General features: G+C 34.8%; 1 protein-coding gene across 10 annotated transcripts in view; it reads left to right on the forward strand.

Moving 5' to 3' along the window:
* The window catches only part of ATP8A1 (ATPase phospholipid transporting 8A1), a 208,611-nt gene that overhangs the window by 167,199 nt on the left and 28,168 nt on the right, over positions 1 to 13,244 (forward strand). For 9 of the 10 annotated variants that reach the window (XM_016160733.2, XM_036227971.1, XM_016160729.2 and 6 more), the window contains 5 exons: positions 57 to 179; positions 3,200 to 3,278; positions 7,993 to 8,054; positions 10,274 to 10,330; positions 11,296 to 11,403. In XM_016160733.2, coding sequence (XP_016016219.1) covers positions 57 to 179; positions 3,200 to 3,278; positions 7,993 to 8,054; positions 10,274 to 10,330; positions 11,296 to 11,403 — 429 coding nt within the window. The remainder of the gene's footprint in view (positions 1 to 56; positions 180 to 3,199; positions 3,279 to 7,992; positions 8,055 to 10,273; positions 10,331 to 11,295; positions 11,404 to 13,244) is intronic. The other variant, XM_016160732.2, reaches the window with a different exon arrangement.

Consider the following 13,244-nt stretch of genomic DNA (forward strand, 5'->3'; position numbering starts at 1 on the left):
TAAAGTTTCACCCTGCCTTTTGCTGCTTTGTGCAATGACCAATCTGTGCACGTTAGATGTTTACAGCAATGCCTCCCTTAACTCTTGGAATATTTGAGAGATCATGCAGAAAAGAGAACATGTTGAAATATCCTGAATTATACAAAACATCTCAGAATGCCCTGGACTTCAACACCAAGGTAGGTTGTGATGTCCCGGCCCGCGTTTGGGGGATTTGCTTTACTGCTGTGATTACGTGGGGCATCTGGTCTTTCAAAGCTCCGGGCTACCAACCACAGCAAGTCCAATTTGCCTAAGATTCTGATATGGACTGCAGTTTTTTGTTATGTTATAAAATTAAAATGTAACCATGATTCACTGAGATTTGCCAGATAACAGTAAACTGAGTCTGGCAGACAGACATGAGTGTCCTTTTGGCCACTGATTTTTCTGTCTCCGCAATGTTGTAGGCAATTGCTTCCTTCTCAGAGGTCTGTCACCCGGAGTAAGAAGGGCCGTCTTTCCATGGGTAGGAGTGATAGAGCGTGTTTCACCAACATTCTGTTTTATGAAATAACTTTGCCCTCATTAGAATGTTAGATTGTCTTATCGAGCATTAAAATTATAGTCTCCAGGAACTAACTCACTTCCTCATAATTTTCAGTATTTCCAAGCCATAAGATTTAAACCATTTTATCTAAACAGATTTGATGTTTATATCCTGCATAACACAGCCTGGTATTTATTGCCATCTCTTATGATCCATGGTATTTATTCATCCCAACAACAAAACTATCTTATTTTTCTGCATCATTTACTTCCCTAAAAATATATGTTCTAAAGTGTTTTTACTGGTAATTGTTAGTAATTCAAGTTTTTATTCAGTGTGAGGAAAAAAATTTTAATTCTATAAGTCAAGGTAGATGCCATTTTGAAACTATAATAAAAGTAACAAATGTAATACACCTTCACAGAATTTTTTCTCATTTAATATAGTACATGTTTATTAGCATAGTACTAATAATTAGATGTAACTTGGATTCAGTTTAGGGCAGTTGGTGTAGGATATTTTAAATAGTTTTTAAAGCTCTCAAATGGCATTTATTCTCAGTATACCAAGAGGATAAAATGAAATAGGTGTTTCTGTGCTGAGTTTATAGCCAGGATGTTAGTATACGCTGAGACTAGGTCTTCACGAGTGCGTTGTGCATGCACATCCAATTCTGTACATACGTACAACTTGATGGCGTTGTTTTAAATAACTGAATTTGGTTAATTAAAATGAAGAGTTTTTTAGACTTAAACCATTCTAAAAACTATTTGTTTATTTATGATGTCCAGTTTATATTAAATTCCACAGCCATGCCACGTTTTTCATTACCTACGATGGATATTTTCAAGTGATAGAAAGCCATAATTGGGGTAGACACGATGGACTATGAGCCCTTGCTTCCCTGAAAAGATGATCTGAGAGCTAGGAAAGTTCCAAACATCCTGGCATAGTAACAGTAATTCTCACCGACCTAGACCATTGTGTCAATCTCCGCTGCAGGACCCCAGACTACAGCAGCTCAGGAGCCATGGTGCTCTCAAGAGAGTTAACTTTGCAGCCACAAATTTGGCCATGTTCCTCTTATAAACATAAATTGATTCTCACTGGATTACCTGAAGCCATTCCTGGAAAGTCACACCCTTTCATGCCCTTTGCACTTGGCAACTTGCACCCAGTTTTGTGGCCAGGGAAAAGGTATAGCAGGTAGTCTATAGTTTTAGTGTGCACACATTATTTCTTGCATCCTTTGCCATTATTTTGTTGTTTACAAAGTATTTCATTATCTGCAGAGCCCATGCATTTCAAAAAGTCATCAGATCAACCCAAATACGTTCTATAACTTCTGTATCCATTTATTTATATATCCATGCATTGCCCACCATTGTTATAGGGTTTATGGATTTTTCTAATGATTTCAGTGAAAATTCTTTGATTAAATCCCATGTAAGTGTTTTAAAATTCACAGACAAATGGCTACAAAATGCATAGTTGTATACACAGCAGTTGCTGTGGGTCCCCAGTGTAGAAGCATTGTTGCCCTGAATGATGATGATTACGTTTGTTATGGTAAAAAGGGTCGGAGGTTCTGAGGTCATGACAGGGGTTAAAGGATTAGCATGTGACAATAAGTAGCGGTCAGGAAAATGGAAAAGTAGAACTAATTTTTCTTGCACCCACCTGTGCTTTCTGTCAAATAAAAACTTGTGGTAATGACATAGTGAGGAGAAGAGACAAAGGTTAATGAGTAACACAAGTTCAAATGTGTAATGTATTGGAGCGTAAATTGGATCATACAATCCAGTGTAGCTGCATGAACTAACAAAGGCGATTGAGATCACAGTGGAAACTTTTGGGAGGCGGGCAACTTAATTTCTGTTGTTTGAACAGCTTAAAACTATTAATACATAGCAATTTTAATACATAGCAATTTTATTTAGCTTAAGTTTTGTTTTCAAGAAGCACTTTCAAATGACAAACTGTTCAAAGGGCCATAAGAATTCTAAATAGTTCTATATAACTTAATCTTTCGTATCCATGTTACAAATAAAGTACCAGTGATACTTGCTCTCTTATTCTAAAAATACAATTGACATAGAAAGTAATAACAATTAAGTGATACTATAATTGTATGAAGTTTGATGTTGACAGGTGTTTGTAAATTCAGTTATACCAACAATGCCGTACTTTAAGGAATTATGCAATTTAAATGTAATACTTGCTATTTGTGTGTGTATGAAAGAGAAGAGAGAGATCGATTTATACCTTTATTGCACATAGAAAGAGAAAGTAGGGATTTAACCAAATTACCATCTTTTCAAAAGTCTCTTCTGAAATTATGAAAATAATCCCACTTAGAGAATTTCAGGACTTGCATTTATGTTCAATTTTATTTCATTTTTCAGGCAGAGGTTTAAACTTTTAATTCTTGGTTTTTAAAAAATAGAAAATATTTCAGGGAAGCTGAAAAAACATTTTGAGAAACATAAAAATAAATAAATGACCCATGAAAGTCTAAGTGGCAGAAACTGTCTGTCAGTTCTATTAATTCACAGTGGTGGCCCAACAGAGACACGTTTTGTGAATCTAGCTCACAGATAAAAAGAAAGGTCAGAGTTCACAGAGCTAGTTTATCGCAAATGGTTCTCATGGATTTTTGTTTTCCCTCAGGTTTTCTGGGTTCATTGTTTAAATGGCCTCTTCCACTCAGTTATTCTGTTTTGGTTTCCACTAAAAGCCCTTCAGTATGGTAAGTAGAAAAGATATGAATGCTAAGAGATGAGTTTTTACTTTTTTAGAAAAATAGCTCATTGACAACACATGTTTGAAATTGCAGCAGTGTTTCATTATGTGTTATTTTCCTTAACCTAAAATACGTACATCCAAAAGTCATATACACTTTAAAGATTTTTATTATTCCTTTGGGAGCAAAGTGATTTAATATATGCAAAGCCTTTCTTCTTTACTTTTCATGTTTTCCCAACTTGCAGAGTTAAATTTTAGGGTTCTTTTTGTCCTCTGTTGGTGTACAGTTTGAAGACAATATTGCTAATATTTCATGTAGCCTATTTATAATACTTCTGAGGCTCGTATCAAGTTCTTGATACTGAACCTTATCAGACATGCTAGTATTTTCACGTATACTTGAGCCAATGTCTTGAATGAGAGCTTTAAAATGTTTTTATGTTCATCTTGTAATGTAAGCTTTTCTCCACTTGTTTTTAGGGAGTGATATTATTCTGTCAGTTTTGACAGATAGGATCATGGGGAATTTTCTATACACATAAAAATGATTAAGTAGCCACTTTAGAGAAGAGATCTCTGCGATGCTTAAGCTGGTGCTGCCATGTCCTGGAGCAGATCTTGCCTTGAGGTCCTGAGGAAGGCAGCTGACCATTCAATGCCTCTGTCCAGACTATAGCAATTAAAAACACAACACACACTCCACCCAAGATTTTGTCAGTCCTTTGGAAGTTCAGTTAGTCATACCCTGGTAACTATAAGTTAATGTTTACCAACAGAAGAGAGTCCTCCCCATCCTTTCTTGCCCACCTACAGTCTATTCTCCTCAGGCAGCCAGAGTGATCCATATAGAACATAAATCCGGCCAAGTGCCTCTCGCCTCAAAAACCCACAGACTTCTATCACACTTAAAACAGAATCCACAGCTCCAACCTTGGCTGACTTCTCCACCTATCTCCACCCCCACTTTCCTTCCCAACATGTCTCCTGCCAGTCCTCATTCTTCACCCAGATATTCCAGCTGGCTCTCTCCTTCACTCCCACAGGTCTCTGCTCAGAGGGGTCTTCTTACATCATCCTACCCCCTTGTCATCTTGTATCTTCCTTCATGGTACTTACCTGTCAAGGTGTGATATATTTGCTTATTTTTATTGTCTTTTTCTTCTATTAGAATCAAAGCTCCAGAAGGTCAGGAAATTGTCAATTTAGTTCACTGTTGTATTTACAGTACTTAGAACATTGTAGGCACTCGGTAAATTGTCAGTGAGTTAACAAGAGCATGCAGCATGAATGGGGTTAGTGTTACACAGAAGGCAGTGGTTTCATGTGTCTTTATTAATTGCCTTGCCCTTACAACAGTAAATACTTCTCCCATTTAAGACCATGGAAAAATGAGTGTAGTGAGAAACCTAATTACAGTATAGAATATTGACCCAGTAGGCTAGGAGAACCACAATGATTTTTTTTTTTTTGAGATATAATTCACATATCATAAAATTCACCTTTTTAAATTATATGATTCAGTGGTTTTTAGTGTATTTACAGAACTATGCAAATGTCATCACTATCTAATGCCAGAACATTTTCATCACCCCATAAAGGAAACCCCATATCCATTAGCAGTCACTCTTCATTTTTCCCCACCTTCCTTCAAAGCCCCTGGCAACCACTAATTTTTGTCTCTGTGGATTTGCCTATTCTAAGTGAAATCATGTAAGATGTGACCTTGGTTTATAAATTTTGCAGCATGAATCAGTACTTCATTCCATTTTTATGGCTGAATAATACTCTACTGTATGGCTATACCACATTTTGTTTATTCTTTTGTCGGTTGATGGATATTAAAATTGTTTCCACTTTCTGGAGTCATGGGTTATTAAAATACAGGGTATAATTTAGGATACCTTGACCATGGACAAGTTCTCTAGGAAATTTTTCAAAATATCAAATCAGTATGAAAGACCAGGCATGTCCATCTATTAAACTGCTATTTCACTATTTCAAATTAGAAAATAAATTTAATATCAAAAGTATCTCAAACAAATTGTTGGGGTTTTTTTGCCTTGATTTTCGTTTTTAAATAATGAGGGAGCTTTTGTTTTTGTATTTTTAGCTTTAGAAAGAATGAAGTACAAAAGAAATGTAAACATACTATATAATGTATAACTAAATATTCATTTATTCACCTCATCAAAGAATGGTCTGTAGACACCTAGGAGGAATACCTAAGACCTTTTGGGGGTTCATGAGGTCAAATTTAATAGTTTCAAGTTTTTTAATATTTTCAAGACAATATTTATCTTTTTCACTGCTGATACAAAAGTAGTAGTAGTAGTGTGTAAAATTGCTGGTACCTTGGCACAGCTGTGAGATATCTGTACTAGTCATTATATTCTACACTGTACACACCCACATTAAAAGGCAACAAAAAAGGGCCAGTTTCATTTAATACACTTGCAGATGCCATAAAACTAATGCTTTTACTAAATCTCAAAGCTTTATTTATGTCTTATTAACGTTCTGTGTAACAAAATAGGAAGTACACATAAAACATTTGTGCTGTGTACCAATGTGCAGCAGTGGTTTCAAAGTCACATGCCTTATGGATTTTTTGAGTTGTGAGCTGAACGAGCTAATTTCATGAGGTTACAGAATCGTGCCTGAGTAAATGCTTCATTCAAAGTGCAAAGTGGAGCAGTGCATTTTAATGTAGTAGACTACCAAAATTCTACACTGCAACGAACCTTTAAGAAACTCTCTCTATCTCCTAAAGAAACCACTTGTTGCATTTTGATGTAGTATCAAAGAATACCCAGTTATTTTGTTAAAAATACTCCTCCCCTTTATAGGTACATTTCACTATGAAGTTAGATTTCCCTCATCTATTTCAATCAAAAAACAGAGAAAGAATAACCTGGCTGCCTTCTTTTAAGCCAAATATTAGAGGTTGTAAAAATGGAAAACTGCTCATTTTCTTTTTTTTTATTTTTGAAAATAGTTATTTTTCATAAAATCTGTTGTTTATATTACCATTTATTGGATTTGTTACCATTATTTTTAAATAAATCAATACATATTCTTTAATTTTCTGTCTTAATTTCTAATTTGGTAAATATTGACAGATAGAAACACATAAACGAAATCATTTTGGGGATCCTCGGTAATTTTTAAGACTGTAAAGGGTCCAGAGACCAGAAAATATGAAAACGAATGATTCATCTAAATCATCCAAATGCTAAACCTGACAAACCTAACAATAGGCTTTTTTTTTCCCTTCATTATGATTTCGAATCTCCGTCTTCCTCCCGATGAACCAGTGGTTATTAGAAGGCTTAGTTGGACCCAAATGTGATCATTTTTAGTAACTTGCTCACATTGGCCAAGGCAGCTTGCCAATGTGCCACACAACACAAGTGTCCAAGTTAAGAAGTAATCAACATATTTTCAGTTACTTTATAGATTTCTGAGTTTGTTAATTTTGTTGTATAAAAATTGGCAGATTAATTGCAGACATTTAGAAGTTCGCTCAGAACATACCCATAAGATGTAGCACAGATGTTGTAATCATGGAATATCCCCATAGAGAAAAGTGGTCTCTTAGATGACTTGGCTGACTGGTAATTAGCCCTTCCTGGCTGCTTTTACCTGAACGCTTTAAGGAAGGGTCACATTTTGGAACATCTGCCATGTGCCAGGCACCAAGCTTGGTACTTTACACATGTAACCTCCTTTTAACCTAAAACCCCTGTAGGGTATGGAGTTTCACTCTATCTTTCAAGTGAAGAGACTGAGTTTCATAGAGATTGATTACAAATTACGCAAGATGACACAAATAGTAATAAAACCAAACCTTATCTGTATCGCCAAAGCTCACCTGACTCTTTTCTGTTCATACCAGCACCATTCTCCCTGACTCCTCCCAGTCTTTATTCTAACATATTTTGTCTTTACATATTAGACTTTGAATAAATATTGTCGAATATGTGCATAAACAATGTACTGTATTACACATACCATGGGTTTAAAATTTTTCAATTATATCAATGATTTTGTTATTCCGGTTTTTTTTTTTTTTTCATTTCATTTTTTAAAAAATCAGTATAGTGATGTTTGCTTGTTAGCTACCATTCCCTTCATCTAAAGCCATGTTCCTTAGTCATTACTGGAATAACAAAATGCCTTAAAAATGCCTTACTCCGTACCTCTAAATTTAGCCAGATCTTCAAAGAGCTCTATGCCTGGAATCATTTTCTACCCCTCAACCCTGTGTGAGTTGCTCTTATGAATCTTTATTGGTCCAATGCCAGCAACTTTAGTAAGAGATAGTAAGAATGCTCCTAAAACCTTCATCTACGCTGCTTAGAAAGTTCTTTGCTAAGGGTTCAGAAGGCCTTCTCCTGTCTCAGTGTTCATAGCATTAAGCTTTGCTTAAACAATTAGTTGTTTTTTTGTTTTTTGTTTTTTATTTCATGGACCCTAAGAATTGGTTAACAAGTCAGATTTTCTTTTTCTTGTTGGCTTTTAGAAATTTGGTTTTCATTTGTGACCCATATTTATAGCAAATTGGTGAGACTTCTTGTGGTATTTATTTTAGCCTTGTTACTGGCTCTTTTGGTTCTCATTCTTTTGTTCACCACTTCTAAGTTTATTGATGTTTGAAAGCATTCTAAAAAGACCTCAGTTGTTTTCTTTTCTAACAATCCTCTCTTTTTCTCATGCAGGTACTGTATTTGGAAATGGGAAAACCTCCGATTATCTGCTGTTGGGAAACTTTGTTTATACTGTGAGTGTGGGACATTGGCCTGGTTTACATAGAAAATAGAATTCTTTCATATATGCTCATTTTATTTTCAAATTTAAATGCATTTCTGGATTCATGGGTTGGTTACACTTCCCTTTAAAAATGAGATGAGATGTTTTGATTAGTAAAAGATTATTTTATATTAGGTTATTAAAATGTCATGTAGGTTCACTGACTTTATAGGGCTTTGCTTATTATTTTCAGTATTTCCTCTTTAACCTTATTACCACTCATTTGCTCTTTTTCTCCTCCTAATCCCTTTTTCCTCAGTTTTATTTTACTGACCTTGTTAATTTTTTTTGCTTTTCTGAACTTATGGCAAATATACTGTTCTTGAGTGTTTAACCAGTAATTGTTCCAGAGTCTCATGGTAACTAAAATGGGAGAGAAATCTCCACTCTTTGGGGACATTTTACCCACACAAGGCATGAAACCCGTGGTATCAAGTCATTATTCCAAATGCTTGAGTATCAAAGGCGAAGTTTATTCCTGTCATAAAGAGCCAAAAATTGTTTTAAACCATTTTTTCCATAAACAGCAAAAGCAATGCTTGAATGTGAATGCTCAGTATAACATAGTTGGTATTTGATAAAAATTTACTCCAACTCTCATCTGAATTTTCAGACCAATGTTCTTTCCTCTCTACTCTTGTGTCCCTCTCCATGATCCTCGAATGTGGGTGGCATGTTGTGCTACATACTAAGTGGCTATTGATATGGTTGACTCAGTTGGTAGAAACACTATAATATGATGTTTAAATATCAAGTGTTTAAATAACTGAGTGATAGGAACTTAAGGCTATTATAGGGATTAAGGTTTTGGCAAATCCAGGACATCAACCTTCTGAAGTAGTAAGAGAAAGGGAAAATATGTTCTAGGGGGCTGGTGATTTGTCCTCATACAACATGAGTGCAAAACAGAAGTAAGTAAATACTTGATAGAGTTAGTTTAGAAATTAATCATTATGTATCGTGGATTTTTCCTAGGGAGACATTAAAGTACCCAGATCTCAAGAGGGAATTTTTCTTATGTCAAACTTATCTCTTATTTTAGAACTTTTTAAATAGCTTAAGTTAATTAATATTTACATGTTCATAAGAGTTTTATATCTACAAATATTAATCCTAAATTGCTATTAGATATCCTGCTGAGAAAGTCCAAATGCTTCACTTGACCCAACTTTTTGACCCGGCTGGGAAGCATCTGAGCAAATACTATGTGCAAATCCTTAAAATGCCTGAAAGTAGGACTAGGCACTTCAAGCATGTATTGATCACCAGCGCTACACAGACATCACTGCAAACTATTGCAAGTGCCAAAGGTTCTCTGGAATACTGACAATGTTTAAATTTTTATTATTAAGTATAAATAGATAAAAGTTCTGTGCTAAGCAGTGTTCTCAGTGTTTTACATTCAAACCCCAATGAGGTAGGTGAACTTTTTCAGTCTCAGTTCACAGATGGTGGAGATGAGACACAGATGTCACCTAACTTGCCTTCTTCCTTAAGCAAAACAGTTAATGATGGACTCTTGAGCACAAATAGTCTAACTTTAGGCCAAGTCCATTTAACCATTATGTTATCCTATGGAAAATGCAGGGAAGTTCATTAAATCTGGTTCCCTTACTTCAGAATTAGTAGCATAATCACCAATGATGATGGGTGCATACATCATATCACAAACTCTTATATCCCACTCTACATGGTTTCATGTAAGCAGAGTTACAGAGTATTTAGATTTCTAAATATCTCATTATATTACTTTTAGATTTTATCTTTAAAATTCAAAAAGTGGCATTTTTAAATAGTAAAGATTTTATAAAATAAAATTAAAGCAAGCTTGAAAACCCAAGTTACTGCAGATATATGTTCTTCATCACTATTTATGAATCGTACAAAAATCAGGAAGACACATGCTAGGAGCCTGATGGATGGACCGTAAGGCCATGAGGTAGGGAGAGACAGCGTGGGGAGACAGATGTGCGATGCTGCTAAAAGGCAGTTCTGGCTGGTCATGGTCATAATGTTCAGCCGCACAGCTAAATCACTTGACTCTTTGCTTGTTGGAATTACAAGGCAAGCTGTAAAAAGTCTAGTGGATCATCTAATTCTGAAGTACCTGTTCTTCGTAAATATCACTTTCAATCATTTGATTGAACTATCATATTTATGAAAAAAATAATGGTTTCCCTTCTGTTTTAGTTTGTGGTGATAACTGTGTGTTTGAAAGCTGGATTGGAAACATCTTATTGGACATGGGTAAGAATATCTCTAGTCACAACAGAAATGTCACTTTTACTTATGTGTTATTGCTAATTGTTTTGTAGTTTGTCATTCTCTCTCTATGTTTCCCTTCATTCTAATTCCCCAAGTTGTAAATTGTGGGGGGATGGAGGGTAGAAAACTGGAGATTCTACTTTGGAAACAATGAGTAAAACAAACAAATAAGTTTATTTACCACAAGACTTCTCAGAGCTTTTAACATATTATTGTATATTGTGAATATCCCACAAAAAGGGGAGGCTTTTAAACTTACCGACAAGGAATATTTTCTTAGTAAAAAGTGTGTCACAAGACTGGCGTTCAACAGAAAACCCATTGCAAATGATTCTGAAGACAAATAATATCAGCAAAAGATTTGTCCTCAGACATTTGTGAATATCCAATAAGAGTAAAACAAGTTCCGTTTTAGATAACTTTAGTTCTGAAGTATAGTCACATCCAGATAGAGAGACTTAGTTAAAAAAAAAAAAAATTAAAAGGTGGGGAAGACAAAGAAAGAAGATTAAAGTTTGATGCTCAGGGGAAAGATTAGCATAAGAAATTTGGATTTGACTGTCATGGGCACACAAATAGTATTCACACAAGTGTCTTAACACCTTTCAGCAAGAGCATGCAGAGCAAAAATCAAGGTGGCTTAAAGATGGTAAACAAAAAAAAAAAAAAAAAAAAAAAAGAGCAGAAGGAAAGACCCACCAAACGAGGTAAAGAAAGAACAGTTCCAGATGCCAGTACCACAAACATCATAACCACTGTAGAAAGAGATAAATCCAGTTAAACATCCAGTTAAAACACATATATACACACACAATTGTTTATAAATTTCCATATATTATATTTTTTGAATGGAGAAAACAATTAATAATGGAATTTGTAAAAGCTATTAGTGTTTGTATATTCAGCCTACCTAAAAGTTTTTTGACTCTTATTCCCTTCCTTCACAGTTCAGCCACATAGCGATTTGGGGCAGCATCACACTCTGGGTGGTCTTTTTTGGAATCTACTCTTCTCTGTGGCCTACTGTTCCGATGGCTCCTGATATGTCAGGAGAGGTAATGTGTCCTAATAACTCATAATCCAACAAGCCTTAAAAATTGGTATTCATTAATGAACCTGAACTGTTTGGTTTCGATTTATATTAAAATGGCATTCGACCATGTAAAAGCTATTTTTAAATTACATAGTTGTAAGTGATAAATCTTGAGAGATTATTTTAAACTTGGACATTTTACTTAAATCTGACTTATCCTTTCATAAACATAGCAGGGACAAAAATATGGTTGTCAGGAGCTTGAATTATGTTAAGAATATCCATATACAAAATGCCACTTTAAAATTTGGGCATAAATCCACAAATACATTTTGGATGAGCGATTTGGGAAATAGTGAGCTTATGTCTTTGGAGCAGTCGATCATTTCTTCTGTTATCTCCTTTTCTAAAGAAAAGTCTACTATCACTAGATTAAATGCACTTTTAGAGTTGTCTTTATATCAGTTTGGTTTTCATTTTGAAAGTTAGGACATCTGACATTTCAACCTTATCATAGTCCATTTTCAATTCTGTCTTTCAGTTTCTTGTTACACTAGTAGGAATCGAGTTATTAGGTGTTCATGGGGGAATGTCACAAGATCTCCTTTCCTTCAGAAGAGAGTCTAGCAGTAGGAGGGTTTATGATTTCAATTGCAGGAAATTTGACATAAAATGTATAAAAAAAATATGGAAAACATTTCAGGATTTCCTGTGACCTCACAGTAACTTGCAAATCAAGGTAATGTGAGCTCCGTTACAGTACATTGTTTTCCCCTATAGTCCCTGGAAACCTTTCCAGTGGTTTTCATGTATTTGTTGCCCCTAAGTACTGCCTGAATACCTTTCACTTTTGACAGTCTGGTTTATAGATCATTTTCATGAAATTTTATCTGACAGCATCCTGCTTTTTATAAATTAGCAGAATGCAGACATGTTAAAAAAAATTTTTGTGGTTAAATTTGCTAGAGGGAGGCATTATATATACTATTACAGGGAAACCAGACATATCAAAGAGCATATATTCCCTTCCACCAAAATTGAAAGCTTCTTTTGAAACGTGTACTGTGAACTCTAGAAAATACACAGGATTTATTTTGAGGAGAAGAGAGAAAGCTGTGAATCCATCTTGCTCTTACCTTGGTTTCTGAGTTCTTTTTTTCTGAAGAAATGAAATCAAAAACTAATGTCTGGTGATGCCACTTGAAAAATCCAATTCTGTTCTTTGTTTTTATCTGATGTGGTCTATCCGTTTTAACCTGCTTTTCCCTGAGGTCAATTCCAACTTAATATCTTTTTCATTAGACCTCATTTTATCTCATTTCTTAATGCTTTCTCGTCAAAATGAGTGACACAAAAGATTGTAAGATTCAGGAAGCTTAAGCAACTATAGCCAAGAGCTTTGATGATAGGAATGGAGTTTTTGACCACCTACTTCTAGGACAGGTATGAAGTTCGATTGGCTTTTTGCCAACCAAATATAATTCCACCTTTTCTTGTAGAATTCCCAGTACTACCCAAATATAAAACTTAATATCATCTCCTGAGATTGGTGGTGATGCTGTGTTTAATTCAAAGTGAAAGGAATGTCATTACTCCATCATGTTTCTGTTTACATCATATACAGTGGAAAGTGCTAAGGAGGATTCTTTTCCTTGTTTTATTCAACTGATACTTTGAATATAATGTTTAAACAGCTTGTGCTCCACTGAAAATATGGAAATAGATGAATTCAACAGTAGGCTTAACTAGCTTGTCCAAAATTTAAGTCTGTTTAATTTAGTCCAAGAAAAGAATAGTACTTTAAATTTATGTAATACTTTATGTTTGTAAAGCATTTTGATATGTATGTGTGTATGTGAATGA

The sequence above is a fragment of the Rousettus aegyptiacus genome, unplaced genomic scaffold (genome assembly GCF_014176215.1).
Source record: "Rousettus aegyptiacus isolate mRouAeg1 unplaced genomic scaffold, mRouAeg1.p scaffold_m13_p_10, whole genome shotgun sequence".
Taxonomy (NCBI): domain Eukaryota; kingdom Metazoa; phylum Chordata; class Mammalia; order Chiroptera; family Pteropodidae; genus Rousettus; species Rousettus aegyptiacus.